Source organism: Podarcis pityusensis (genome assembly GCF_964106645.2).
Source record: "Podarcis pityusensis genome assembly, chromosome: 15".
NCBI lineage: Eukaryota > Metazoa > Chordata > Lepidosauria > Squamata > Lacertidae > Podarcis > Podarcis pityusensis.
The window spans coordinates 15889893-15916549 of NC_138040.1; the positions used below are offsets into that span (position 1 = coordinate 15889893).

The window sequence follows — 26657 nt, forward strand, 5'->3', positions numbered from 1 at the left end:
TACTATCTCCTTAGTTATTCTGGGCTGTGTTTCCTTTGCTGAATCATTTGCTTCAAATTCTTCAGGTCGGGCACTGTTTTCTTTATCGGAGAAGACTGAGGCAAAGAAGGCATTGAGGAGTTCAGCCCTTTCTGTGTCCCCTGTTTGCATTTCACCATCTTCTCCTCTGAGTGACCCCACTGTTTCTTTGTTCTTCCTTTTGCTACGAACATACCCATAAAAGCCTTTTTTGTTGCTTTTAACCTTTCTAGCAAGCCTGAGTTCATTCTGTGCTTTAGCTTTTCTGACTTTGTGTCTACACGTGCTGGCTATTTGTTTGAATTCCTCTTTGGTGGTTCCCCCCTTTTCCATTTTTTGTACACATCCTTTTTTAATCTTAACTCAGTTAAAAGTTCTTTAGATAGCCACCCTGGCTTCTTTAGGCACCTTCCATGTTTCCGTCTCATTGGTATTGCCTGACGTTGTGCTTTTACTATCTCCCTCTTAACAAACTCCCAGCCATCGTGAACTCCCCTTCCTTTTAGTATTACTGTCCATGGGATCTCACCCAGCACTTCCCTAAGTTTTATGAAGTCGGCTTTCTTAAAGTCAAGAAATTGAGTCCTAGTAGTTGGCTGCTCCTTTCCGCTGTATAGTAAACTTCAGAAGAGCATGATCACTCGCGCCTAATGATCCTTCCACTTCTACGCCACTAACCAGGTCATCAACATTGGTTAGGACGTCTGGTTGAAAACGTCTCACCATTGAAAACGTCTACAAGCACATACAGGACAATTGCATCTTATGCAGGGGTTCAGTCCCAAGGGTTCCACATTTACACAAAAATCACATCCAGGCAGCGAGCATTTTGCACGGGTTCAACTGATGCACAAATGCCAACGTGAGAGTCATTTTGGACCCAGAAGAGGGCAGAATGGGAGCGGAACGAGGTGGAATAGGCTTATGCGAACCCCTCTGACATGTGTGGGGGCCAGGAATGCGACCCCCACACAAATCAGGGGTTGCCTGCAAACCCTTGGAGCCACCTCATGGCTAGCAGGTGAGGGGGAGAGAGAGAAAGAATTCCCCCATCCTTCCAGAAGCAGAGAGCTCGAGAGCTCTTTTTGCATTGGGGGACCCCAAGATCAGGCATATATATAACTTTTTAGCTCTCTGCCTTACTTGCTGGGCAAGGCCCACTCAGTACGCTGGCTTTGGGGTGCTCATGTGTGATCTCACGGGAACTCGGACGCTCCCACAATATCTCTCAAGAGCATCCTAGTGCTGCTGCGCTGAGTGGACCTTGGCCCTTTTGCAAGGTAGGGAGCTTAAAAGCTATTTTTGTGACAGGTAACCCCAAGCGCATCCAGCACGGAAATAGCTTTCAGGCTCTCCTTGCTTGGATTTCACTTGTGTGATTTCAACCTTGGTTGAATTTGCTCAAATTACATGCGTGTAAGGTGTGGTCGTTCCTGTACTACTTGGCAACAGTCACAAAACTCACCCAATTGCTGGGACAACCAGGTTTAGAAATTGGGTCACCACCAATCAGGCTGTGTATCTGCAATCCAGGGCAAGAATGCTGCCCGCCCCGTCAGGCTGGCGGTGCTGACAAATATTCTGCAGTAAGGAGCAGAAGAAGACATAAATTTCCAGAAGGGCAAAACATGTGCTGTTAAGTCTGCAAAAACAACAAGGTCTTGTGGCACCCTAAAGACCATGTCAGGGTTCATATTAGTGGCCTAAAATGCAGCGAGGTGACCCTTGTCCCCCGTTTCAAGTCACATTTGCATGAGGAGGGGTGCAAGGAGGTCTTTGCCCGATGCACATTGCCTGTTTGATTTCCCCACACCTGCAAACACCCACACCCTGGAACTCCTGTTCACAAAATAAAAAGAAATCATTTGAGCATGTGCAACGGCTGTCTCAAATGGGCACACCTCAGCTTAACAGGGAAGTGACAGTGCCTTGCGTTTTCAAATTGGATGGAAGCTGATTTGAGGGAAGACACATCAAACTGCAGCATTTCTCTAGAAAGTACAAAATAGCGAAGAATTGTGAGTACACATTTTCAAACGCCAGCAACAGAAGGGTGTTGGAGCTGGAGGAAATGGTGAGATATACACCACCTAATGCATTTATGGCGGCTTCACCCAGGGAAAGCTAACACAGGGCCCTCCAGATGCTCCGAGACTACAGCTCCCAGCAGCCCATGTGGCCAATGGCCAGAGATAATGGGTGTTGTAGGAGTCCAACAACATCTGGAGGGCACCATGTTGTGGGACAGAATCGTGACAAAGTCTAACCTGGGGAGCTCCTCTGGCTTTGATGGCTGCTGGGAGTTGCACCAACATCTGAGGGGGCCATAGGCTTCCCACCCCTGCTCTTAGGCTCCCCAACTGCGGCCAAATATTTTTGCCTCTGCGAAGAGCTCATCAGGGATTGAACCCAGGTTCCTTCTGCATGCAGTATGGAGCCTCCATGTTGTGATCAATGCCTGGCAATAACAAGACCGCTCCTCCCTCCTAGCAGTTGTCGTTTCAAAGCAGTTGATAGCTGTGGAACTCCCTGCCACCGGAGGCAGCGATGGCCACCAACCTAGATGGCTTTAAAAGAAAATTAGACAAATTCATGGAGGAGACAACTATCAATGGCTACTAGACATGAGGGCCATGCTGTGCCCCCACACCCAGAGGCAGCAATGCTTCTGAATACTGGAATACTGAATATTGCCTGGAAGCCAGAAAAGGGGAGAGAGCTCTTGGGCTCAGGTCCTGCTTGGCGGCTTCCCACAGGCATCTGGGATGCTGGACTGGATGGGCCACTGCCTTGATCCAGCACACTCTTCTTCTTCTGGTCTCATGTTCAGGTGTGGGCCAGCTGTCATTGCCGCACCTCGTGGCCACGAACGCTTGAACCAATTATGAGCTAATTCCTTTCTGCCTGTCCTAAGACTCTGCTGGTGTGTCACTGGGAGGATGGATCGGGGAGGGGGGCATGTGGGCCCTGGCAGAGACTGGCGACAGATGGCAAGTGGAGGCACAAAGGAGCCTCCGCAGAGCGGAGGGGGCAGCCCTCTGGAGCAGCTGGAGGGGGGGCAGTGGAGAATCAAAGGGAGCCCTCTTTTGTCAAGAAAGCAGGTAGAGGGACCTGTCACCCAGGTGAGGGCAAGCGCAGAAGAGACCTCCTCCAGCAGGCTCCAGGGCTATCATTATGGGTGGTGTTGCCATGGCGCCACTGGAAAACAGACGCCCCCCCGCAAGGTCCCGGGGTTGCGTCAGCAGGACGCACATTGGCTGACTTGGCAAAAGACCAGGCTTGAAAACGTACCCCCTGGCAGTGCCAGGCATGTGCCTCTCCCCATCGCCCCTCCACTCCAGCCCCACGTCTCCTAAGCGTGGGGCTGCAGGAGACCAGCCTGGTGGGAAATCAGAATACAGTGGTACCTCGGGTTAAGTACTTAATTTGTTCCAGAGGTCCATTCTTAACCTGAAACTGTTCTTAACCTGAAGCACCACTTTAGCTAATGGGGCCTCCTGCTGCCGCCGTGCCGCCGGAGCACAATTTCTGTTCTCATCCTGAAGCAAAGTTCTTAACCCGAGGTAATATTTCTGGGTTAGTGGAGTCTGTAACCTGAAGCGTATGTAACCTGAGGTACCACTGTATACAGTTTGGAGCCAGCTGCTTTGGGAATTTCACCTGCAGATCATAGAATCATTTAACTTTGGAAGGGACCGCAAAGGTCTTCCTAATGTTTAGTCAGCATCTCCTTCCTTGTAATTTGAATCCACTGCTTCAGGTCCTAGCCATTGGAGCAGGAGAAAACATGCTTGCTCCATCTTCCCTGGGACAGACCTTCAGATGGCTACAGATGGTTGAATAGGGCATAGCGAGGATTTATAGCAGGGGTAGGGCACCTCCGCCCTGTGGGTCAAATCTGGCCTGCCAGGCAACTCCATTTGTCCCGCGAGACCATTTGGGGGCAAGCCACACCCACCTGCTACACACCCCACATTGTACAGTAGTACCTCGGGTTACATACGCTTCAGGTTACATACGCTTCAGGTTACAGACTCCGCTAACCTACAAATAGTACCTCGGGTTAAGAACTTTGCTTCAGGATGAGAACAGAAATCGTGCTCCGGTGGCGCGGCAGCAGGAGGAGGCCCCATTAGCTAAAGTGGTGCTTCAGGTTAAGAACAGTTTCGGGTTAAGAACGGACATCCAGAACGAATTAAGTACTTAACTCGAGGTACCACTGTATATGACACCAGGTGGGGGGCATGTGAAGGAAAAATCGGGCTTTTGCAGGCACTGCTGACCCTTGCAAAATGCTTGACAAATGGCTGGTTGAGCCAGCTCTTTAAGCTATCTCCCTCTCCCTACACTCCGCCAGTCAGCTTGGAAATGCATCAGTCACCTGATGCCATTACGGCATCAGATGATTTGACAGGTGGCCAGGACCACCCACCTGTCAAAGCAGGGTCCCGCCTACCTGTCCAATTTGGCCCAGGGCACTGGTGGGGGAGAGAAAGATCTGGCCCGGTCTGCATCTGTAAGTAATCAATATTTCAGTGTAGCAGCACCTACACTTTGGAAGCTACCAAACAAACAGGGTTGCTGTGAAGACGGAAGAAATGAGGACTGCAAAACGTTAAGAACACGGGAAGAATGACAATAAACTAATAATTTGTGGAGGAGAGGGCTATCCATGGCTGCTAGCCAGGATTGCTCTACCTACAGTCAGAGGCAGCAATACTCCTGAATACCTGCTGATGGAGACCACAGGAGGGGAGAAGGCTCTTGGGCTCAGGTCCTGCTTACAGGTTTCCCACAGGCATCTGGTTGGCCACTGCGAGGACAGGATGCTGGACTAGATGGGCCATTGGCCTGATCCAGCAGGCTTTTCTTATATCCTTAAGACTAATAAATATATTATCCGCACAGATTCTGCATGGCACGCTGCTGTACTCTCCGCGACCAGCAGGTGGCAGAACACCAGAGCACATCTTGCTAGTTGTTCCCGAGACGCTGAGTCTCCCTTCATGCTCTTTGGGGACATAGATCAGGGAGCACCATCCCTAGGATTCTTGCACTCATGGCAACATGCATGGAAACGAGACATGTTATGGGTTGCCAATTTCTCGACCAGCCACTGCTGCTGCGTCTTTCAACCGTGGCTTGGTGTGGGTAAACGTCAGCCCTGGGGTGCTCTTGACCTCTGGTCAGTTGGCAGCCATTGCGAGGCAGAAACCCAGCTAGTCTCATTTTGTGTCCCCGCAAACAATTCTCTGTATTTGGCCTTTGACTATCACGATCCATACAATGCATTCAGTTTCCCATTCCAGAAATCCCAGCACTCTGCCTCTGAGCATGTGCAGAGTTGTTTTTTTAATCAAAGGTGAACAGGCTCATTTTGCAAAGGCAGCTCCTAATGGTGGGGGTGTAAACAGGACAGTGCGGCCAGTGACTGAGATTGGCCAAGGTGGTAGGGAGTGGGGAGACTTAAAGATGAAAGCTATTGCTTCTGATCTGACCAGGCCTTGCTGAAATGGGGTTTTGAGAAGGCTGTTGGGTTATTCATACACAGGGCTTGTGAGAAAACACAACTTAGAATACAGTAATAGAATTGTACGGTTGGAAGGTACCCCCAGGGGTCATCTAGCCCAACCCCCTGCAATTCAGTTTAGGGAAGCAACAATTGCAAAGGCAAGTCACCTTGTTTAACCCCTTCTTTTCCTTCTCCCCCATGCTGACCAAGCTCACCTGCTCACAGTCAATGTACACATACATATACACATGTACATGCATGCACACACACACACACACACGCACGCATACATACTCACACACGTGTGTTCCTGAGCTTTTAACAGCCACAGAAACTAGCCACAGCTGAAAGCTTTTCCAGGCCTAGAAACGACTGCCCCGCCACTCCCGCCCCAAGGCAGGTTCCTCTTTCAGGCTCTCTGAAGCTTAAAAAAATAAGCCGGGGCCCACTGAACCAGACGGGGCTTGCTGCAAACTAAACCTGTCCAGGAACTGAGCGTGCCTCTGAGCATGTAGGGAGTGCAGGCGCCCCGCGCAGCTGGAGATCCGCCTAAGAAGGCGGGGCGGCGTTCCTTTTCTCCCAAAGCGAAAGGGGAGTTAGGTGTGGGCTTCGCGCGGCTCGGGCTCCTTCGGGGGTGGCCCCGTCGCGGGTGGGCGGCGACGCGGAGGCGGCCGTAGCGGAGTGGGCGGACGGACAGACAGACAGGCGGGCGGCCGCTCCCCGCTTCCCTCCCTCCCTGCTCGGGCTCCCGCGCATGTGCCGCCGCCCCCCCCTCCGCCGTCGCGACTTGCTGCTCCTCCCTCGATCGCCGCCCAAGAGAGCGGAGCCGGAGCCATGAAGGATCGGACGCAGGAGCTGCGCACGGTGAGCCCCGTCGAGGAAGGGGCCGCGGGAGGGAGACGGGGTGGAGCCCCAGCACAAGGCTAACAGGGAGGGGTCCCCTCCAACCGTGGCCCCTCCAGCCTGCCCCCTCCATTTGAAGCTGAGCGAACCTCCCCGTCGAAAACGGAGCCAGCGTAGAACCGGAGGGGGACGACAGCGATCCCTCTTCATAGGGCGGTGCCGTCCATGGATGCGTGCGGCGGGGGGTCGTGGAACATGTTGCCCCCCTCTCAACTCTCCAGGGAACGGACGACAAGGCTGTGCCCGCTCCTCGCGCCTCCATATCGCCTTGTTGATTCGTGGGTGTGGGGTGGAGAGACAGGGGGCTGGTTGGAGGGGTCGCCCCAGTTCTGATCTGCAGGAACAAGGGCGGCATCTCGGGTGCGGATCTGGTCTTCGACCCCTGGAATTGGGAATGATGAGGCACTCTGCCCCACGCCCGCCATCTCTTTTGAATTCTCTTGGGGGTGGATGTGGGGGGTTGACGAAGATTAGACCCCATCCTAGGGGACGTAGCAGCGCGCATCTCTGGGACGTGCGGCGTCAGAGGGGAGAGGGGGCTCCTGAGCATCGGCAGAGTGCCTGCTCTATCACCCTGAGGGCGTGGGGTGAGCCAGGCTCTGGTGACGCTGTTGGCCACCACAGCCCCAAAGGGAAAGGTTGCTAATGGGAAGTCCCATCGATGGGGCCAGCTGGGGTGACTTTTCTTCCGGGGAGGGGGGCTTTTACTCACAAATAGAGGCTCTTTCTGTCTTCACGGGGGGGGGGGCGGGGGCTTTGCTCCCGGGGAAGGGTGCTCAGGAGTGCAGCCTTAACATGGCTGTTCTTTACTAAGGGGGCTTCTTAAATTCTGCCAGCTTATTTCAAGCACCTAATTGTATAATTGTTTAACTGATTTTGGTTGAAAGCTGTAACTTTTTTTAATGACAAGAAGGGAGCCGTGGTATGTTGTTTTCCCAAGCGGAATTTTCTTTCTGTGCTTTTTTGCCTCTGGCAACCACAGGCATTTCAGGTGGCTGCTCCCTTGGTCTTCCGACTTCTAAAAAGGAACCTGCTTGAGCCAATGCATAGCTGCCACCCTCTCCAAAACTTAGTTGTTTTTATTGTCGTTTTTCCTGTAATGTGGGGATGGGAGACTTCGGATGCTAGACTCCAACTCCCATCAACCCCAGCCAGGGAGGATGATGGGAGTTGGAGCCCAACAATGGGGGGGGGGACACAGATGTCCTCCCCCCCCCCTTCCTGTAATGTACAGCAAATTTCTCCAGGGCAGGCAGGGACAAAGATTGAAATGGAGACCTGTGAGAGACTGTGTGCTTGAGGGCTAGCACCTTAGAAGCCAACTGTTGAGCATGCAACACCTGTTGCTACTGTGCAACACTCTGTGGCTTCCTTATGAGGAAGGTTGGTTGTGGATTTAAGGAAGGGGTGGTCTGGGGATGGATTCAGGACGTTGTTGATTATTTAGGAGAAGCTAAGAAAACCCACCCACTTTCCAGTGAAACGGAAGTCCTGACATTTGTGGGTTTCGCTGCATTCTGATGGCCCCAAAGAATCGTCAAATTGTAGAGTTTGAAGGGACCACGAGGGCAGTGGCGTAGCGTGGGTTGTCAGCACCTGGGGCAAGGCAAGTAATTTGCGCCCCCTAACCCGTGGATTTTAGTAGGGGCAGAGAGCTGCGAGTGTGAGCGTGCCCCCCCCGATGTTGCGCCCGGTGCGGCTGGCCCCCTCACCCCCCACGCTACGCCACTGCACGAGGGTCATCTCAGTCCAACAGCCTGCAATGCAGCTATTTTTTTGCCAACGTGGGGCTCGAACCCATAACGCTGAGATGAAGAGCCTCGTCCTTTACCATCTGAGCTATCCAGGCTCAACATAGGCCAGTGGTTAGAGCACCTGCTTTGCATGCAGAAGGTCCCAGGTTCAACCCGTGGTGTCTCCAGGTAGGGACAGATGCCAGCCCAACATCCTAGTGAGTTGCTGATGGTCAGTGTGGACCAAGGTTTCTTGGGATAGATCAGTTGGCAGAGCATGAGACTCTTAATCCCAGAGTCTCAAGAGTTGTGGGCTCCAGCCCCACATTGGGGGAAAGATTCCTGCATGGTTGGACTAGATGGTCCCTTCCAACTCTGACTTTCTATGACTTCACACCACATGGCCCCCTGTGCCCTCCATATGTTCTTGAACTACAACTCCCATGAGCCCCCGCTTCCCCATCCGTGATGCAGACAGCGCTGACCTCCGTGGTCCAGCAAGGCATTCCAACAGAGGTGCATAAACCCACGAGCCATAAGGAAAGCCTGCCCATCTAGTCCAGCATCCTGTTCTCATAGCAGCCAACCAAAATGAACCCCATAAGCAGGACCTGATTACATGAGCCCTCTCTCCCTTCCTGGGGCATCCAGAAACTGGTATTCAGAAGCATTGCCGCTTCTGACCGTGGAGCATAGTCATTGTGGCTAGTAGCCATCGATAGTCTTCTCCTTTTCCATGAATTTGTCTAATCCTCTTTTAAAGCTGTCTAGGTTGGTAGCCTTCACTGCCTCCTGTGGGAGGGAGTTCCATAGTTTAACTGTGTGCTGGGTCCTTTCTTTTAGCTGTCTGAAATCTTCCAGCGCATTAGAGGGTTCTTGTTTTTGAGGATGGGCCAAGACTCGATAGTCGCTGGCAGGGATCTTGGCTAGATGGGTTGAGGGTCTTCTTTTGTACAAATCATCCTTGACTCACAAATCATCCTTGTAAAAGAGGTCATGGCTGCTTTTATTTCTCATACAAATATTGAGGCACGGGGGGGCGGTCAGGGGTCACTCAGCGCCACTGGCATATGCAAATATCTGGCTCATTTAAGACTACAAAGAACCTTTAGTCTCCATGATGGAACTCACAGGTGGAGAATACTTTTATAAATCTTTGTTTTTTGCAAAGGGAATCTTCGTGTGAGTTAATATTTTATCGACCCTTTAAAGCTGTGCAGTATCTTTGCACTTTTGTCCTTCTAAGCTGTGACACTTTTACGGTTTATATTTTTGATTCCTTTGTTTTCTTCTCCCCATCGCTCTTATTTTAATCTTTCAGTTTGCAGTGTGCCTCCCTAGGAGAATCAAGGCCCCTCCCTGCTGCCTTCCCTTCCTAGGTGGGTTTAAACAAACCCCAGTTGCTGTCTACTCAGTGTCCCCTCTTCTGTGCTCCAGCCCTTCTATTCATCCAGAATAAATTTCTGCTGTGGAACGGAAAAGCCACAACTTGCTTCGAGCAAGGCCTGAGGGGGAGGCGGCTGGGAGAGCATGTTGGTTGTGGCATTCAGATCGAGGAATGAAGCTTCGTAGTAATGAGGCATCCCAGAAAATGAGCAAGGCTTTTTCAACTCGGGGGAAGGAGGTCTCTGCTTGGCCAAAGGTGAACCAGAGGGCACCTGAGGGTCCAGCCTTCAGCCTGCGTCACCTTTTGGGGCCTGCAGACTTCCCAGGAAATAACATAAGAATCTACTGGAATCAGGCCAGTGGCCCATGTAGTCCAGCACACGGTTCTCACCTTGGCTGGCCAGGTGTCCTAATGCAAACCCCACAAGCAGAGTTTGAGCCCGATAGCCTTCTCCCTTCCTTTGGTTTCCAGCAGCTGGTTCTCCAAAATGTTACTGCCTCCAATCATGGAAGCAGAGCAAAGCCAGTCCTGGCCTAGTAACCCTCAATAACCCTCTCCTGCACAAATTTGTCCAATCCTCCTTTAAAGCCAACCATGGTGGTGGCTATCGATGCCTCCTGTGGCAGTGAGTTCCATAGTTCAACTAAAAAGGTACTTCAGTCTGTCCTCAGCCTCCAGCTTCCAATGAATGTTCATGCATTCCAGTGTTATGAGAGAGGGAGGAGAGCTTTTCTCTATGCGCTTTCTCCACGCCAGGCATAATTTTATAAGTGTCTTATCATATTGCCTCTTCTCTAAGCTAAAAAGCCCCAGATGCTGCAACCTTTTTCATCACAGGGGAGACCCTCACTCGCCTATCAGGCATGGCCAAACTTGGCCCGCCAGCTGTTTTGGGACTACAATTCCCATCATCCCTGACCACTGGTCCTGTTAGCTAGGGATGATGGGAGTTGTAGTCCCAAAACATCTGGAGGGCTGAGTTTGGCCATGCTCTAGGTCATTGTAGCTGCTCTTCTCTTAACCCTTTCCAGCTCTACAATATCCTTTTCAAGGGGTGGCAGCCAGAGAGGTTTCCCTTGTGTCACTGTGCGCCTTTAGGTAGCCTTTGGCACCTCGCAGGTGGAAAACGTGGAAAGTTATGGAAAATATTCTTCCTTCTTTCGTTTGCCTGCTTCTCTCTGGCTTATAGGGGTAGACTGCCTTTGCACATGGTGGCTCTGCTCTTTGTTGCCTCATAATGGGTCTGGAGTGGTGAGCGCCGCTTTGCACAGACACCTGCGTGATCTGGGACTCTGCTTTTGCTGCCAGCGATGAGTTCAAAACGTTTGCTGGCCGCTGGCTTCGTGACTTGCTGTGCGTCTCCTCGGGGAGAGCAGATGCTTGACCTTTGCTCCGCGTCTAATGGGACCGGGTTGGCTTGTTTGAAAAAAAGCCCGTTAACTGGGCTAATTGGCCAGCTCTGCCTCCTTTCCTTTGGGGTGTGCTATTCTTAGCCCGGGCTGCTCAGCGAGGCGACTGTTCCCTTTCGGCTGCTGTGCCAAATGTCCCCCTCGAAAGCAGCGCAGCTGAAGAACCTGGAAAGCAAAGGGGAGACGTAAGGAGAGATAAATGGACCACTCCTGGCAGCCTCCCCACCCCTTGCACGCCAGGCTGGATGCCAGTGATTCCAGCAGGAATTTGTGGTTGCTTCTCGGCTGGTTTCAAAGTGAGGAGGTGCATTTTCAAAGGCTTGTTTATTATGCATCTCATAAAATGTATACACACCACTTGATTGTAAAAAAAACAACCCAACAACCCACCTCAGAGTGGTTTGCAAAAAAAGATAAAAGAAAATCGAGGAGGGAAATGCAGTACTTCAAAACATACAAAAAGTTAAAATACTGAAACAGGTTACAATTCATATCGGTGTTTCTAAGTGTATGGGTAGGTTTGCCTAAACAAGAATGCTTTTAGCCGGTGCTGAACGGAATATAGTGAAGGCGCTTGCCTGATGTCAAGAGGCAGGGAGTTCCGAAGGATAGGTTCTGCCATACTAAATGATTGAATTCTTACAAATGCGGAACAGGTGTCCTGTGGCACTTGTAACAGGGCCAGCTGTGCCAGTTTAAGCGGCTGAGCGGGCAGAAGTGGGGTAAGGCGATGTCGTAGGTAAACTGCTCCCAAGTTGTTAAGGGCTTTATATACTAATAGTAACACCTTGAACTTAGACTCATAGGAGATCTGCAACTGGTATAGATCTCTGAGCACAGGAGTTATCATCTTCTTCTGCTTTGGCGATCACTCGTAGCCGAGTAAGATTGACTTCCATAAACACGGTTTTTACAATGAGTCCGTAAGTGACTGTGGAGGCCAATTCTGGATCCACACGTCCTTCCACAGTGGGGACGTTGGTTTCCGGGTGGGAGTTGATCACAGTGTGGATTTGCCAAGCTTGCCTTCCTCTCAGCACATTTTTCCCTTGCGTCCTGAGTTCGAGCGTCTTCAAAGCCCATGACACCTTTGGCAAAGGAACAGGAGGTATATGCTGACAAGAACTCACCCCAGTTTATGCTGCATCAGAATTGCTAACAGCAGCTTCTGGAATCAAGCACGAGGGAGGTCCCACACTGAGGGTTGCATGTCTCTTTGAATTTGTGTCCAATATTCGTTCCAGATTAAAGGCCTTTTTTCTGGATTTGTTTTCTTTGCTTACTCCCCCCTCCCCCGCCAGCACCCGGATACAGTCATTGTCAAAGTCTCGCTGCAGTCTAGCCAGTGTTTTCTGTGATGTGGTGATTTTCTTCCCACCACTACTTTTTAAAAAATTTAATTGGAACACCAGCCTGTCTGGTATGGACACACATCAAATGCCTGTGAGATTTTTTACACACACACACACAAACCCTGTACTCCTGTGTGTTTAAGTAAACTGTTTCCAAGTGCTGGCCATTTTATTGGTTATTAATCACACTTGTGGGGGGGGTATGTCTATGTCAGTTTCTCTTCTCACCAGGGGGTGGGGTTAATTAGGGATTTCCTTATATTTTTCATTTTTAAAATGGGAGAAATAGTGCTATTTAGTTATTTTTTCAAAAAAAGAAAAGAGAACATTAATGCAGGGAAGCAAGTACTGTAATTAACTCCCCCCCCCCCACCAGTGGGAACTGAAACTGACAATAACCCAGTTTGCACATCACAGTAAACCCTAGACAATGATTGACTGTAACTGCACTAATCTGGGTTGTTTCCTCCCTACTAGCGCACAGATCTGCAATCCCAGGCATTGTTTTATGTTCAAACTGGGGGTCTGGGTTTGTTTTGCGCCAAAGAAACCACAGTCTGTAGCCAGCCTACTTGCTGTCTCTGATAGTGGAAGCAAATTGTGGCTCTTGTGGCAAGTAGCCATAGGTGGCCTCATCCTCTGTGAATTTGTCTAATCGTCTTTTGAAGCTGTCCAAGTTGGTTGTCAGTCCTACATCCCACGTCAGTGAGTTCCACCCTTTAACCATGCGCTGCCTGAAGAAGTACTTCATTTTCTCTGCCCTAAATCTTCCAGCATTTATGCAGAGAATGTTCTCCCCATCTCCCTTCTCTATGTACCATGCATACTTTTGTATGCAAGGGGCTTTTTGGCAGTGAAGTGCGCTCTCTCTCTCTCTCTCTCTCTCTCTCTTTTGGGGGGTGGTCTTGTCTCCTGTGTGCCACATAGGAGGGTCTTGGCAGCTGCTCTCTATGGAAAAAGGCCCCGGTTTGAAACAATAGCAGATAAAAATGGCATAATAGGAGAGGTGGAATTAATTGCAGGGCGGGGGGTGGAGACGCTGGGAGTGCAGGTGTGTTTTCCATAGTGGTGTCGAACGAGGGGCCGCCCACCCATTTGCAAACACCCACCCACCTCTCAAAGCATACCTAGTTCCAAGGATCCTAGCTTAGCTGATGTTCCTCTGCATTCATTCTTTTGGATGCTTTCCAGAACTTTGCTTTTAGGTGTCACACTTGTCAGATTTGTTTTATTTTTATTTACTTTCTAAGTATGCACCCTGCCTTTCAGCATCCGAGCTTTCAAGGCTGGGGAGTCTGGAGGAGAGTCAGACTGGGAGAAAGGGGGTGGTCTCAGCCACACAGCATGATCTGGGAGGGTTTAGGGTTCATCTATATTATGTATAGTATTTAGGGATGCGGGTGGCGCTGTGGTCTAAACCACTGTGCCTCTTGGGCTTGCCGATCTGAAGGTTGGCGGTTCTATTCCCCGCAACAGAGTGAACTCCCGTTGCTCTGTCCCAGCTCCTGCCAACCTAGCAGTTCGAAAGCACACCAGTGCATGCAGATAAATAGCTACCGCTGTAGCAGGAAGGTAATCCGCGTTTTCATGCACTCTGGCTTACATCACGGTGTTCCGTTGCGCCAGAAGCGGTTTAGTCATGCTGGCCACATGACCTGGAAAGCTGTCTGGACAAACGCCGGCTCCCTCAGCCTGAAAGCGAGACAAGCGCCGCAACCCCATAGTCGCCTTTGACTGGACTTAGCCGCCCAGGGGTCCTTTACCTTTACCTTTTTATATTATGTATAATTTTAGGGATTGTTGTTGATATGCACTCCGGCATTAAGTGTTGGGAAATGACAACGGACATAATAATCCCTGGCATCTCCAGGCAAAGGCAAGTGACCTGTGTATGCCTGCTCAGTCTGCTGTACCAACAGGTGCTGCTGCTACCTGTTCATAGAATTGTAGACTTGGAATGGACCCTCAAGGCTGGTGAGGGGCGTGGCCTAAGAAGAGAGGGTGTGGCTTGGAGAGAGGACCTATGGACTGTATTTGGCACTTGCTTATTATAAGTTTGGCCATTGTATAACCCCATTACGATCATTAATCTCTCTCTGTGTGTGCTTCTTTATTTTGAACAAAATTCTTTTCTGGCTATACTTTTACATTTTCAAAAATGTAAATGAAAGTGTGTTACCTCTAAGGGGGCAATGCTAATTTTTAAAAATTAAAAGGGTGGGGGGACATTTTGGCAACTCCTGCCCCCAATAAAGCAGAAATCTATACTTTTGTTTCAGCTTTTTTTTTTTTTTTTTACGCTTCATGGGTAGTAATGAGGATTTGTGTTAAAATGAACAAGTGCATAGTGCTTGATTAATTATTATTGTTGTTGTTGTTTTTGAAATAATAATAATAATGATGATGATGATGATGATGAAAATGAATTGCTTGCAATTTATTCTTCCCCAAACTGGACCTTCCCCACCAACATCAGTTTATAGGTGAAAATGGAACAAGCAAGATGAACATATTGGGGGTGGGGGGTGGGCGGGGGAGGTATCCCATATCCCTGATGGGGTCTATTGCAATTCTGCTTGCATCATGCAGAAGAAGAACAATGATTTATTAGTGCTTGGGAGCTGCCTGTCTGGAAACGGCTGCTGTCTGCGCTGAGAGTAGTTGAATGAACGATGGGCACTCATTGCAGAGGTGCAGTGGATGATGCCCTCCCCCCACAGGAAGCAAATGGAAAAGAGGAGGCAAGCCCAGAGCAGAGTCACAGCCAGCGACCTCTGCTATGAACTACTAATTTGGCCCTGTGAGAGCCTTTAACTTTTTATTTCCCCATTTGAAGATGGTGCATCTACTGTGTTGATATGGTTAGGATACTAGCTTGCACGGTATCCTCTGATGCCTCTCTTCCTCGGTTGGTGCTGGAGAGCATCTGCTTTCCATGAAGAAGGATGCAAGTTCAGACCCCAGGGCCATCTCCAAGGGCTAGGACCGGAGAGGAATCCCTGGAGAGCTGCTGCCACTCAGTATGGACGATAGTGAGCAAAATAGGCCAGTGGGTCAGCTCAACATAAAGCACCTGTTCCTGTTTAAATCAGCCTTTTATTCAGCTCCATGAGGACTGGAATCTTGCATTGATTTTAATGAAAGGGGCAGAGCATTAGACTAGATCAGTGGTTCCCAAAGTAGGTGGTACTGCCCCCTGTGGGGGAGGGTGGGATTACTACATCGATTGCTATATACCTGTACAGTGGTACCTCAGGTTAAGTACTTAATTCATTCTGGAGGTCCATTCTTAACCTGAAACTGTTCTTAAACTGAAGCACCACTTTAGCTAATGGGGGCTCCCGCTGCCACCATACCGCCACCACACGATTTCTGTTCTTATCCTGAAGCAAAGTTCTTAACCCAATGTACTATTTCTGGGTTAGTGGAGTCTGTAACCTGAAGCGTATGTAACCCGAGGTACCACTGTATATGGACATTTCCAGCACAATCTCAATATGTACCTGTAGCTTAGTAAAGAACACTTTTTGTTCAGTAAACTAGATGTTTGTGACCAAAATATTGCTGCTAAGAGGCAAGGAGTCAGCAGGGGGCGCTGGCGGTGTAAATGACTCTCTGACTTTGAGAAGTTGACATCGATGGGTCAAGGTAACCAATGTTGTTGAATTAATTAAATACCATAGTTGGATTTTGAAGAAATGTGCAATTAATTGTTGCTGAATTTTAGTGTGGTGTTCTCTTCCTTAGTGGGGCGTGCAAACCGCTGTTCTGAAGGGTGCTTTTTATGGAGTAGGGTAGGGGGCACTGGGGAAGAGTTCTTGAAAACAAGGGAGCAGTGGCACAAAAAAGTTTGGGAACCCCTGGTCTTGATGGTCTCCAAAGGAGTCTGCAAGGTGCAAAGTCCCAGGGGTTTCTCTCCTTCAGAAGTCTGTCCCAGAGGCTTTCTTTTATTCAGGGCATTTTGTGTCTTCCAGGCTAAGGACAGCGACGATGACGATGACGTCACTGTCGGAGTGGATCGGGACCGCTTCATGGACGAGTTTTTTGAGCAGGTGAGAAACCCCGTTTAGTTGCACGAATTTGTCAGGGAGTCAATTCTTTGGCCTCTTCCTGCAGATTCCCCCCCCCCGCCGTCGCCACTAGTCGCCCCTTTGCTTCTTTGAGCAACTAGATGCATTTGGGTGGGGCGGGGGGGGGGGTTGCACCTGGCAGCTCAGAGCAAAATGGCTTGAGTCCTGTGCAGATCATTGGGGAACAGTTGAGGAGAAGTGGGGAACCTTTTCGGTTTATACCGCTGTGTCTCATATAGATATTTTACAGCATTGAAAACATTCAAAAGTTAAAAACAGACTTCAGTTAGCCACTGCAGAAGGTTGTACTCTTAATTGCCTGCATAGGCCCGGTGGAATAGAAAAGTTTTCAGCAGGCAAACGTTGGCACGGAAGGCACCCACTGAATCTCTAGTGGCATGGCGTTCCACAGGAATGGGCCAGTGTTGTGAACAGCCCTGAGATCTACAGTTGAAGGGTGGTACAAAGATTTTAAGAATAAAATTATTTATTTATTTATTTATTTATTTATTTATACCCCACCCATCTGGCTGGGTTTCCCCAGCCACTCTGGGCAGCTCCCAACAGAATATTATTTTTATTAATATTAATATTAATAATAATAATAACAACAACAATAATAATAAAGCAACAAAATATCAAACATTAAAACATCAATCATTAAAAAGGTTTCATTGCTGTTAAATGAGCCTCTCCAGTTCCAGGGAACAACGTTCCTGCAGAGATTCTCAGGGATTGAACTGGGATAGAAGATTTCAGGCGGTCCCTGGAGTAAATCTTAACTGAATTCAGTAGTGCTTATTCCCATACAAGCTGAGTTAAAATTGGGGCCTCCTCCCTGGTTGCTGTGGGATGAAACCAGAGGCCTGCTTCTTACAGAGAACTATGAAGTGAGGGGAGCAGTAGCAGCTTGTTGAGGGCTTTCGAAATTAAAACAGGGACTTTGAAGCAGGCCTTGTGGCAAGTCCTTATTTTGGCCATGCCGGGGTTTGATGTTGGAAGATGCTCTTGTCAAAAGCCAGGGCCTTCCAAGCTCTCTGCTCACTGTGGCCCTCCTTCCTCCAGGTGGAAGAGATCCGGGGGTTCATCGACAAGATCGCGGAGAATGTGGAAGAGGTGAAGCGGAAGCACAGTGCCATCCTTGCGGCCCCCAATCCCGACGAGAGTGAGTAAGGCTGCCTTGCCTCTTCTTGGCTGAGGTGGGGGGGGGGAGCTTTTGCCGGTGGATGGGGGCAGATGTCTCCGCTCAACAGTGAATATCCTTGTTTCGTGGAAACAAGCCCCTTTGTTACAGCTGAAGTTGCGACCATAGAATCATAAGAGTTGGAAGGTACCTCCAAGATCATTTAGCTCAAACCCCTGCAAAAGCAAGACCCCCTGACAGATGGCCACCCAACCTCTGCTTAAACACCTCCAATGAAGGAGAGACCACCACCTTTTTTTTTTGCAAGGTGGCACTTTCCCTTTAAACCAGGTGGTGAAGGAGTTCTGTTGGTTAGTTCAGTTGGTTAGTGTCGACATGCAGAGGACCAGGAGGCCAGCTGGGCCGTCTCCTTCCAACCGTCCTGCTGCGAAGACCATCGGCCTCTGCTCCGACATAAATCAGCGACCTGGGCTTCAAAGCCAGGGCACACTATCAGCAGATCAAACTGCGCACACAGAATAGGCGTGAGGCTTGTGAAAGCATACTACAACTACAGATTTATTAATCATAAATCAGGACAAAGAAACATGTCGTCCCTCTCTCTCTCTCGTCTTCTCAGAGAGAACGGGAAAAAGCAAAAGCTATACACACCACGGAAGTTCCCAGCAAGCTGTGCTGGAATGTAAACAGGCATGTGACACGCAATAGTTCCATACGTCTGTTCCTTAAGGTGGAATGGAAATCTCAACAGTTAGAGCATGGTGGTGATAATACCAAGGTTGCAGGTTCTATCCCTGTACGGGACAACTGCCTATTCCTGCATTGCAGGGGGTTGGACTGGATGATCCTCAGGGTCCCTTCCAGCTCTGAAATTCAGTGGTTCTATGGTTTCCATTTTGTAGGGGGGTGGTCCACTCCCTGCAAGAAGCTCTAGTTCCTCAGGTTACCCACCACCACAAAAAAGACTTACCCCTCACCTCTTTGCATAAGGCATCGGCAACAGGGGGTGTCTCTTGTCAGGTTTTGCTGCCCCGCGTGGATCTCTGTGACTTGTTTAACCCCGGCCCTCCAAACAATTGAGCGTTCTCTCCTGTGGCAGGCTGGGGCTCTGCATAAATATCAATTAACTCCCTCGCCTGTGAGCACATTAGGGGAAAGTGCTCAGCAATTAGCTGCGCCTTAATTTAGCCAGTGGAGAGGGAGCGTGACACTCCTGTGGGTCTAGCAGGGGGCCTGCTAGTGCCACCATGCCAGGCGTTACAGGTGGCGCTGGAAGGGCAGGGCAGGATCAGATTTCCTGCCCGACCCAGGATGCCAATCCAGTTGGCCCAGATGCAATCGGAACAGTTGCTTAGCAAAGGGTGGAAGGGATGAGGGAGAGGGGGTACCATTGAGGGGCACCCCAGGGTTATTTGGCATATTCATGGGCATTCGATGCAAGGAGCGGCTCCTCCCAACGACCTGTCTATTGAGCATGCACAAAACGTTTGTGGAGGTCAGACTGTCCCCACTCTGTACTGAGCATTTAAGAACATAATTTGAGCCTGCTGGATCAGGCCAGAGGGAGCCCATGTAGCCTATCATCCTGTTCTCACAGTGGCCAACCAGAAACCTGCAAGCGAGATCCAGTCACAGGAGCTCTCTCCCCCTTCCCTTCCCTCCCCTCCCCTCCTATGTTTTCCAACAACTGGTGTTCAAGAAGCAACATTGCGGAGGCAGAGTTAGCAGTCCTGGCCGATAGCCATCAATAGCCCTCTCCTCCATGAATTTGTCCAAACTTCTTTTGAGCATAGTTGAGCTATGAAAAGTCCTTTTAAAAAAATCTGTCCTGAATCTCTCACCATTCCGCTTCATTGGATGTTCAAATGTTCAAGTGTTATGAGAGAGGGAGGAAAAATTTTCTCTATCCGCCTTGTCCATGCCATGCATAATTTTATAAACTCCTATTGCATTGACTCTTAGCAAACTCTAACCTAAATCGTCCTAACGCAGCAACCTTTCCTTCATAGGGGAGTCGCTCCACCCCCTTGATCATGTTGGTTGCCCATTTCTGAACGTTTTCCAACACCGGATTAGTGATTCCACAGGGGGCCTTCATCCCACATCCATTCTGATTTGCTTCCAGGGTGTTTATGCATCTTATCATTAATCCCTTGTTTGTCCCACATTTCCAGCACGTTTCCCCTGTCACTTTCCTAACTGCAAAAAGTTCAGTGTGGTTGAAGTGGATTTGTGGTGCTAAGGCGACAAAACGCCTTGGTCCATTTCTGTTTCCTGGGATGCACTTCTGCAAAATACTGCAGGCCCTGTGAACCAGAAGAGCTTTGCATTAGGAGAAAGGATGGCTGGTGTTTGCTTCTTTAAGCCCCCTTAGTGTTTTCTCCTGCCTGCAAATATTTTTTTATTTTTTATTTTTATTTTCACAAGCAGCAGTAGACCATATTTAACAACACCACTCCACCGCCTCCCTCGCCAATAAAGCGAGATGAGCGCCGCAAACCCAGAGTTGGTCATGACTCTAATGGTCAGGGGTCCCTTTACCTTCACTATCATTGCACAAGTTGCCACGTGTCCTCAGGTGCCTATAACCATTTTCTGTCGATACTGCAAATTACAGTGGCAGAGCCCCTGCTTGGTGTGCAGAATGCCCCAGCTTCAACACATACACCCCTGTGGCATCTCCGGGAAGGGCTAGGAATATTCCCTACTTGAAACCCTGGAGAGCTGCTGCCAGTCTGTGCTGATAATACTAAGCTTAAAAGGTAAAGGTAAAAGGACCCCTGGCCATTAGGTCCAGTTGTGACCGACTCTGGGGTTGCGGCGCTCATCTCGCTTTATTGGCCGAGGGAGCCGGTGTACAGTTTCCGGGTCATGTGGCCAGCATGACTAAGCTACTTCTGGTGAACCAGAGTAGCGCACGGAAACACCCATTATCTTCCCGCCAGAGCGGTACCTATTTATCTACTTGCACTTTGATATGCTTTCGAACTGCTAGGTGGGCAGGAGCAGGGACCGAGCAACAGGAGCTCACCCCTTTGCGGGGATTCGAACCACCGACCTTCTGATTGGCAAGTCCTAGGCCCTGTGGTTTAACCAACAGTGCCACCCGTGTCCTGCTTAGATGCTCCAATAATCTGACCTGGTGTGAGGCAGCTTTCTGTGCGTGGGATGGGAATCTCTCTGGCTTTCCTGCCTCCGGTGCAAGGTGGCTGCCCCCAGCAGCTCCTTCTAGGCATATCCCTCTTCCCGTTCCCTCCCCTCTTGCCTCCTGTATTCCCTGCGTGGGTGAGTGCCGGAGGTTTCTGTGTTGGCTGCCCCCTCTGTCGCTTCTGACTCACTGCCGCGCTTCTCTTCTCTCCCTGCTTTCTCCTCCTCCTCCGGAGATTGTTGTCATCGCCCACACAACCCATTCCTTCCTGCTTACTCCATCCATACCCCTATTAAAAGTGGTCCCTGAGTGCTCTGCTGTCCTTCATTCCAAGGAAACAGAGCCCTGGGGAAGCCCTGGAGTTTCTCACCGTTGGGGTGGCGTGGAATGCTGTTACTCCGCAAGCTTTGCTAGGTGGCTTGCCTATAGCCCTTCCTCCCTCTTCTCCCAGGATAATATTCCCTCCACATAATTGCTTTCTCCGTTCACCGCTGGGAGGGTCAGCTCCTTCCATGCACAGTCAACATCGATCTTGAGAAATTGCAGCCGCCCTGCCCACCCGTTCGAAAGAGAGCTGGCTTCTCCGGGGACCTTGGGATGTTATTAATGAGCTTTGGGTCCAGGCGAGTCAGGCGAGAGGATGGAAACGGCCAGTTTTCCAGGCTGAGTCTCATCCTCACCATCGCTGCAAACATCTCCCGCTGTGGCAAGATGGAAATTGCACCCCTTCGGAGATGTTTTGTGCGTTGGAAAACCCGGAGATGGGAACGGGCTGCTTAAGGAAGGGAAGGGAAATGCCTTTGGGGAGGGGGTGCTGTTGTCAAGCTGAGCGTGGAGCTTTATTCTGGGGTGGTTGAGGGCACTGAGCCCTGCACGATGAAAAGGTGGCAATCCTCTTGTCTCTGCCAACTTACAAATGCAGACCTTTTTTCGGGCTGCCCCTTGGCAGCAGGGTTGCTCGACATTTTCCTTTCCTTTATTAGCTGTGATTCTAATTGGACTAGATGAACCCTGGAGTTCTACAATTCTATGATTCCATTCCAGTCTCTTCTCCTGTAATTTTAGTTAGCAGCCGCCTGATAGGATGGAAAGAGCAAGTCCAGGGGTCAGCAAACTTTTTCAGCAGAGGGCCAGTCCATTGTCCCTCAGACCTTGTGGGGGGCCGGACTATATTTTTTTTGGGGGGGAGGAATTTGAACGAATCCCTATGCCCCACAAGTAACCCAGAGATGCATTTTAAATAAAAGCACACATTCTACTCATGTAAAAACACGCTGATTCCCAGACCGTCTGTGGGCCGGATTTAGAAGGCGATTGGGCCAGATCTGGCCCCCGGGCCTTAGTTTGCCTACCCATGAGCAAGTCAGTGGATGCTGCTGTCCTCTGGAGCAGGCAGGGGAATGACGGATCTCCAGGTATTGTTGTATGAAGGCACCCTTCAGCCTTTGCTGTTGGCCTTGCTGGCCTGGGACTGATGGGAGATGGAGTTCAACAGCAACTGGGGGGCAAAGGTCCCAAACTCCTGTGCTGAGGACTGAATCTCCTCGATCCAGCAGGGAAAGGGTAACAGAGCACCTGCCTCAGCCTGATCAGTATAACCCAGTTTCCTATATTCCTGTTTAAACCAGCCATTAATTCAGAGCAATGAGAGCTATAGTCTTGGGTTGTTTTTAGAGGAAAGGCCACAGCTCATTGGTGGAGCATCTTCCTGTCTATAGGCCCTGTCCTATTCTATTGCTTCCTGCTGACTGCGATTTTTTGAGCAATTGTAGGAATGTGATATTATATTAAGATTTCATCATCGTAATATAAAACGCCCAGGGCCGCTGCACTAACAGAAACCAGCATCTGGGATTCCCTCTCTCCAAGTGTGTGTCCCACACCGTCCCCAAATCTTTTGTGGGGGGACTCAGAACAGATTTAGGGGCTCTGCGTGGGAAGGGAGGGAGTTCTGTCATGGAAGGAAAATCCTCAGACTCAACTCTAGGCTCTTGAAGTCTTCTGAAAGCTCAACAGAGATTAAAGATAAGGCATTCTCCGCTTGCATTGAGGATTTGCACTTTAATTATTTTCTTCTCCCTGCAGGGTGGGAGTTAATTACTGGCTTCTGTGCATTCCGCCCCCTCCCCTTTTTCTTGTATAGCAAAATAGCAGAGCTGCCTGTCAGAGTAGACAATACTGGCTGCATGGGCTGACTCAGTGTGGGTGAAAACTTAACGCTGCATGGCAATCCCTGATGGCATCTCTGGGCAGGGCTGGAGGGAGCTGCCTGGACCCCTGGAGTGCTGCTGCCAACGAATGAATATTATTATTTATTTGTGTAGCCAAAGCCCTTATTAGAAGCAAAATAGAGTTAACAGAATATAATACATTGTGCATTTAAAATAATTGTGCAAACCAGATCTTCTGTCAGATAAGAGTTTGTTCCCCCGAAGAATTTAACTTGGCTTCCCCACAAACTTTTCTCCTGAAAATCGCTGCTCTAAAGGCAAAACAGGCCACTTTTTCAGTAAGTGTCCCCTAATAAAAAGTTACCGTATTTTTCGTCCCATAGGACGCACCTAGTTTTTTTGGGGGGAAATAAAGGGGGGGGGATTTCCTTTATTCCCCCCCCAAACCAGGTCGGGGAACAGCGGGATGGCGGCGCTGAGCCTCCCCGCTGTCGCCCGAGCTTGTGGGGCTGGCCGATGTCTGCCCGGCGCGAGGGGCGCTCTGCTTCAGGGTGCCTTGCGCGCCGGGCAGCAGGCTGCTATCCGCAGCCTAGGGAGCCCAGCAAGAACTCCCGCAGGCTCCCCAGGCTTGCTGATAGCTTCCTGAAGCCTGGAGAGCGAGAGGGGTCGGTGCGCACCGACCCCTCTCGCTCTCCAAGCTTCAGCGAAAGCCTGTATTCGCCCCATAGGACGCACACAGATTTCCCCTTCATTTTTGGAGGGGGAAAAGTGCGTCCTATAGGACGAAAAATACGGTAATCAGATGCTTACACTGACTTGTGGCAGTGGGCCATACTGAACCAAGTTGAACCAATGGATACAGTACAAGGCAGCTGCTTGTGTTGCTAAGCCCTAAGTAGCGTCAGGCGCATAAATGTATTCTTATGCAAGGGTAAATGGGCATGAGTTATTTTCTCTTTTTACGAAGCTCTGGGAAACTGAGAGAATGGGGTTTCTTTATTTTTTACCAAGGATTCTCAGGATCCCTGTCAAGCTGCAACTCCTAGATAGTTTAAGGGCACCCATGACAGTTAAACCCATTTAAAACTGCTGCAGTGTGAGGCAGGAATGAACAAATCTTACCAGTTTTATTTATTTATTTATTTATTGAATGAATGAATGAATGAATGAATTTATATACCGCCCTATCTCCAGGAGGTACAGGAAAGTTCATAGAATAAAATCAAGATATAAAACAACAAAATACATAATAAAAATAAAAAACAACCCAATAGCCCTCCCCTCAAAAAACCCGCATTTTAAAAGGACATAGGATGTAAATCAGATCAACCAAAGGCCTGGTTAAAAAGGAACGTTTTTGCCTGGTGCTTAAAGGTGTATAACGAAGGCACCATGCGAACTTCCCTGGGGAGAGCATTCCACAGGCAGGGAGCCACTGCAGAGAAGGCCCCGTTCTCGTGCTGCCACCCTCTGGACCTCTTGAGGAGGAGCCACACAAAGGAGGCTTTTCTCAGTTTCCCCTACTTCGGTTGGGATTCCACATCATAAGAGTTAGAAGGGACAACCCCTGCAATGCAGGAATCCTGCCCACAGCCATCCCTGAGTGGGCTCGAACTCACTGTGCCACAGAAGGGTTCAGTTTGCATTAAAAAAGAGGAGGGTTCTCATGAAAATTCAGCACTATTTTCATGCAAATTAGTACAGCATCCCGTTCTCGCAATGGCCGCCCAGATGCCCATCATGGGGAAATCCCCCAAACAGGACCCAAGCTTCTGTCGTGTTCAGAAGCATCCCTGCTTCAAACTGTGCAGGGAGGACATAGCCATCATGACTAGCAGCCATCGATAGCCTTAATCCCCCATGAATTTGTCCAGCCCTCTTTTAAAGGTTGGCGGTCACGACTGCCTCCAGTGGCAGTGAGTGCCACAGTCTGCACTGCGTGAGGCAATCCTTTCTTTCATCTGCCCTGAATCCTGCATCATTCCTCTCCATTGGATGTCCCTGAGTTCTAGGTTAGGAGAGAGGGAGGGAAACTTCTCTCCTTCCACTTTGTCGGGCATAATTTTATCACCATCCATCATGTCGCTTCTTAAACGCTGCAGCCTTCCTTCATAGGGGAGTCATCCCCTCGATCATTTTGCTTGCCCTTCCCTGAACCTTTGCCAAATTCTCCCAGTTGGTAAAATGCTCAAAGGCTGGCAAGGGGGTTCTTTGTTGGACGTGTTGCAGTGTGTAAGCATGCTAATTGGAAAAGAGATGGGCTGGAAGCTCAGCGCTGAGCGTAACCTCAGCGTTTGCCCCAAGGCAGTGCTGATCCTGCTGAGGACGTCTGAGGCCCCGCACAGATGCTCTGAGCTCAGCGGAGAGTCTTGGCGCGAGGCTGCCAGTGCAGAGACCTTGCCGTGCCCCCGTCGCCTCCTCTGTGCCACCCAGACTTGGCTGCTCTGCCAGCGTTGCTTGGTTACGTTGGCGATGTTCAGAGTTCCAGGTGACGACAATTATCTCCTCTCCGGGCCAAGGGGGGGCGGGTTGCGGAGGGGGCAGGGAGGGAGCAGGCTTGCACCTGGCACCTCCAGCGCCAGGCAGCTTGGGGAAGCTGCAGGAAAAGGGCTAGCAGAGCAATCCAGGGGGGTTGGAGCATGCCGCCCCTGCGAGGGAGGGCTGCAGCTTTTGGGCTTAGGCAAAAGTTGATGGGCAAGATGGGAGAGGGATAATAGAGGTTTGTGCAATGAGGCCTGGTGCATAGCTGTCAACTTTTCCCTTTTCTTGCGAGGAATCCTATTCAGAATAAGGGAATTTCCCTTAAAAAAAATGGAAATGTTGGCAGCTATGGCCTGGTGTGGAGAATGAGTTGGAGGGAAGGTCTTCTCCCTCCCCCCCATTCTTTAAGTACAGTGGTACCTTGGGGTAAGAACTTAATTTGTTCCAGAGGTCTGTTCTTAAGCTGAAACTGTTCTTAACCTGAGGTACTACTTTAGCTAATGGGGCCTCCCGCTGCCACCACACAATTTCTGTTCTCGTCCTGAAGCAAAGTTCTTAACCCAAGGTACTATTTCTGGGTTAGTGGAGTCTGTAACTTGAAGCGTCTGTAACCCAAGGTACCACTGTATTTGTTATTTTTTTATTGCATTACACGGATCCCGTCCGTAACACGAGGTTCCACTGTACTATTCCCCCATTGTTTCCTCTGAATAGCTCAAGGTGGCATAACTGGTTCATTCCCCTCCTCACTGAATCCCCATTACAGCCCTATGAGGTAGGCTAGGACCAAGGTCCCCACCCACTGAGCTTCATGGCAAGTGGGGATTTGAACCCTGGATTCCCAGGGTCCGACACTCTAACCACTATACTGCACTGGCTCTCTACATATTATGCGCTCTCCCCTAACATATGCATTTTGAGTACGTCTTGTTTGGATAACTCTGTGGAAGGAGGGTGAATTTCAAAGGAGAGCCTCGTTTTGCGGGTTTGGCGTTGATTTCAGGAAGTGCAAACAAGGCGTGTCCGTATTAAAATGTGGACCACAAATTGAACATGCATCCGATCCCAAAGGGAACTTGGCAGAAAAGATCTCTAGGGTGGCAGGATTTGGCCAGCACAAGGGTGGGGGATAAATTTAAGCAGTGCCCAACTCTCATCGCAGTTCAAGGGACTGATTCCAGCAGGGCCAAAATCCAGCTGTGAAATCGGGGTGCAATTATGGCCATCCACAAGCATTCCTAAGAACTCAAAAGAAAGTCCTTCTTCACTGGGCACATAATTAAACTATGGAACTCTCTGCCACAGGAGCGGAGAGGGCTCTTCCACTCG

At 49.9% G+C, this 26657-nt stretch overlaps 1 protein-coding gene across 2 annotated transcripts in view; it reads left to right on the forward strand.

The window, feature by feature from the left end:
* The first annotated feature begins 6253 nt into the window (after positions 1 to 6253).
* The window catches only part of STX1A (syntaxin 1A), a 40062-nt gene continuing 19658 nt past the window's right edge, over positions 6254 to 26657 (forward strand). Inside the window, exons 1-3 of one of the 2 annotated variants that reach the window (XR_013980080.1) lie at positions 6254 to 6394; positions 16289 to 16366; positions 17450 to 17549. Coding sequence is in view for 1 of the 2 variants with exons in the window: in XM_080983857.1 (XP_080839983.1) it covers positions 6365 to 6394; positions 16289 to 16366; positions 17450 to 17549 (208 nt within the window). In the remaining variant the exon portion in view is untranslated. The remainder of the gene's footprint in view (positions 6395 to 16288; positions 16367 to 17449; positions 17550 to 26657) is intronic. The other variant, XM_080983857.1, reaches the window with a different exon arrangement.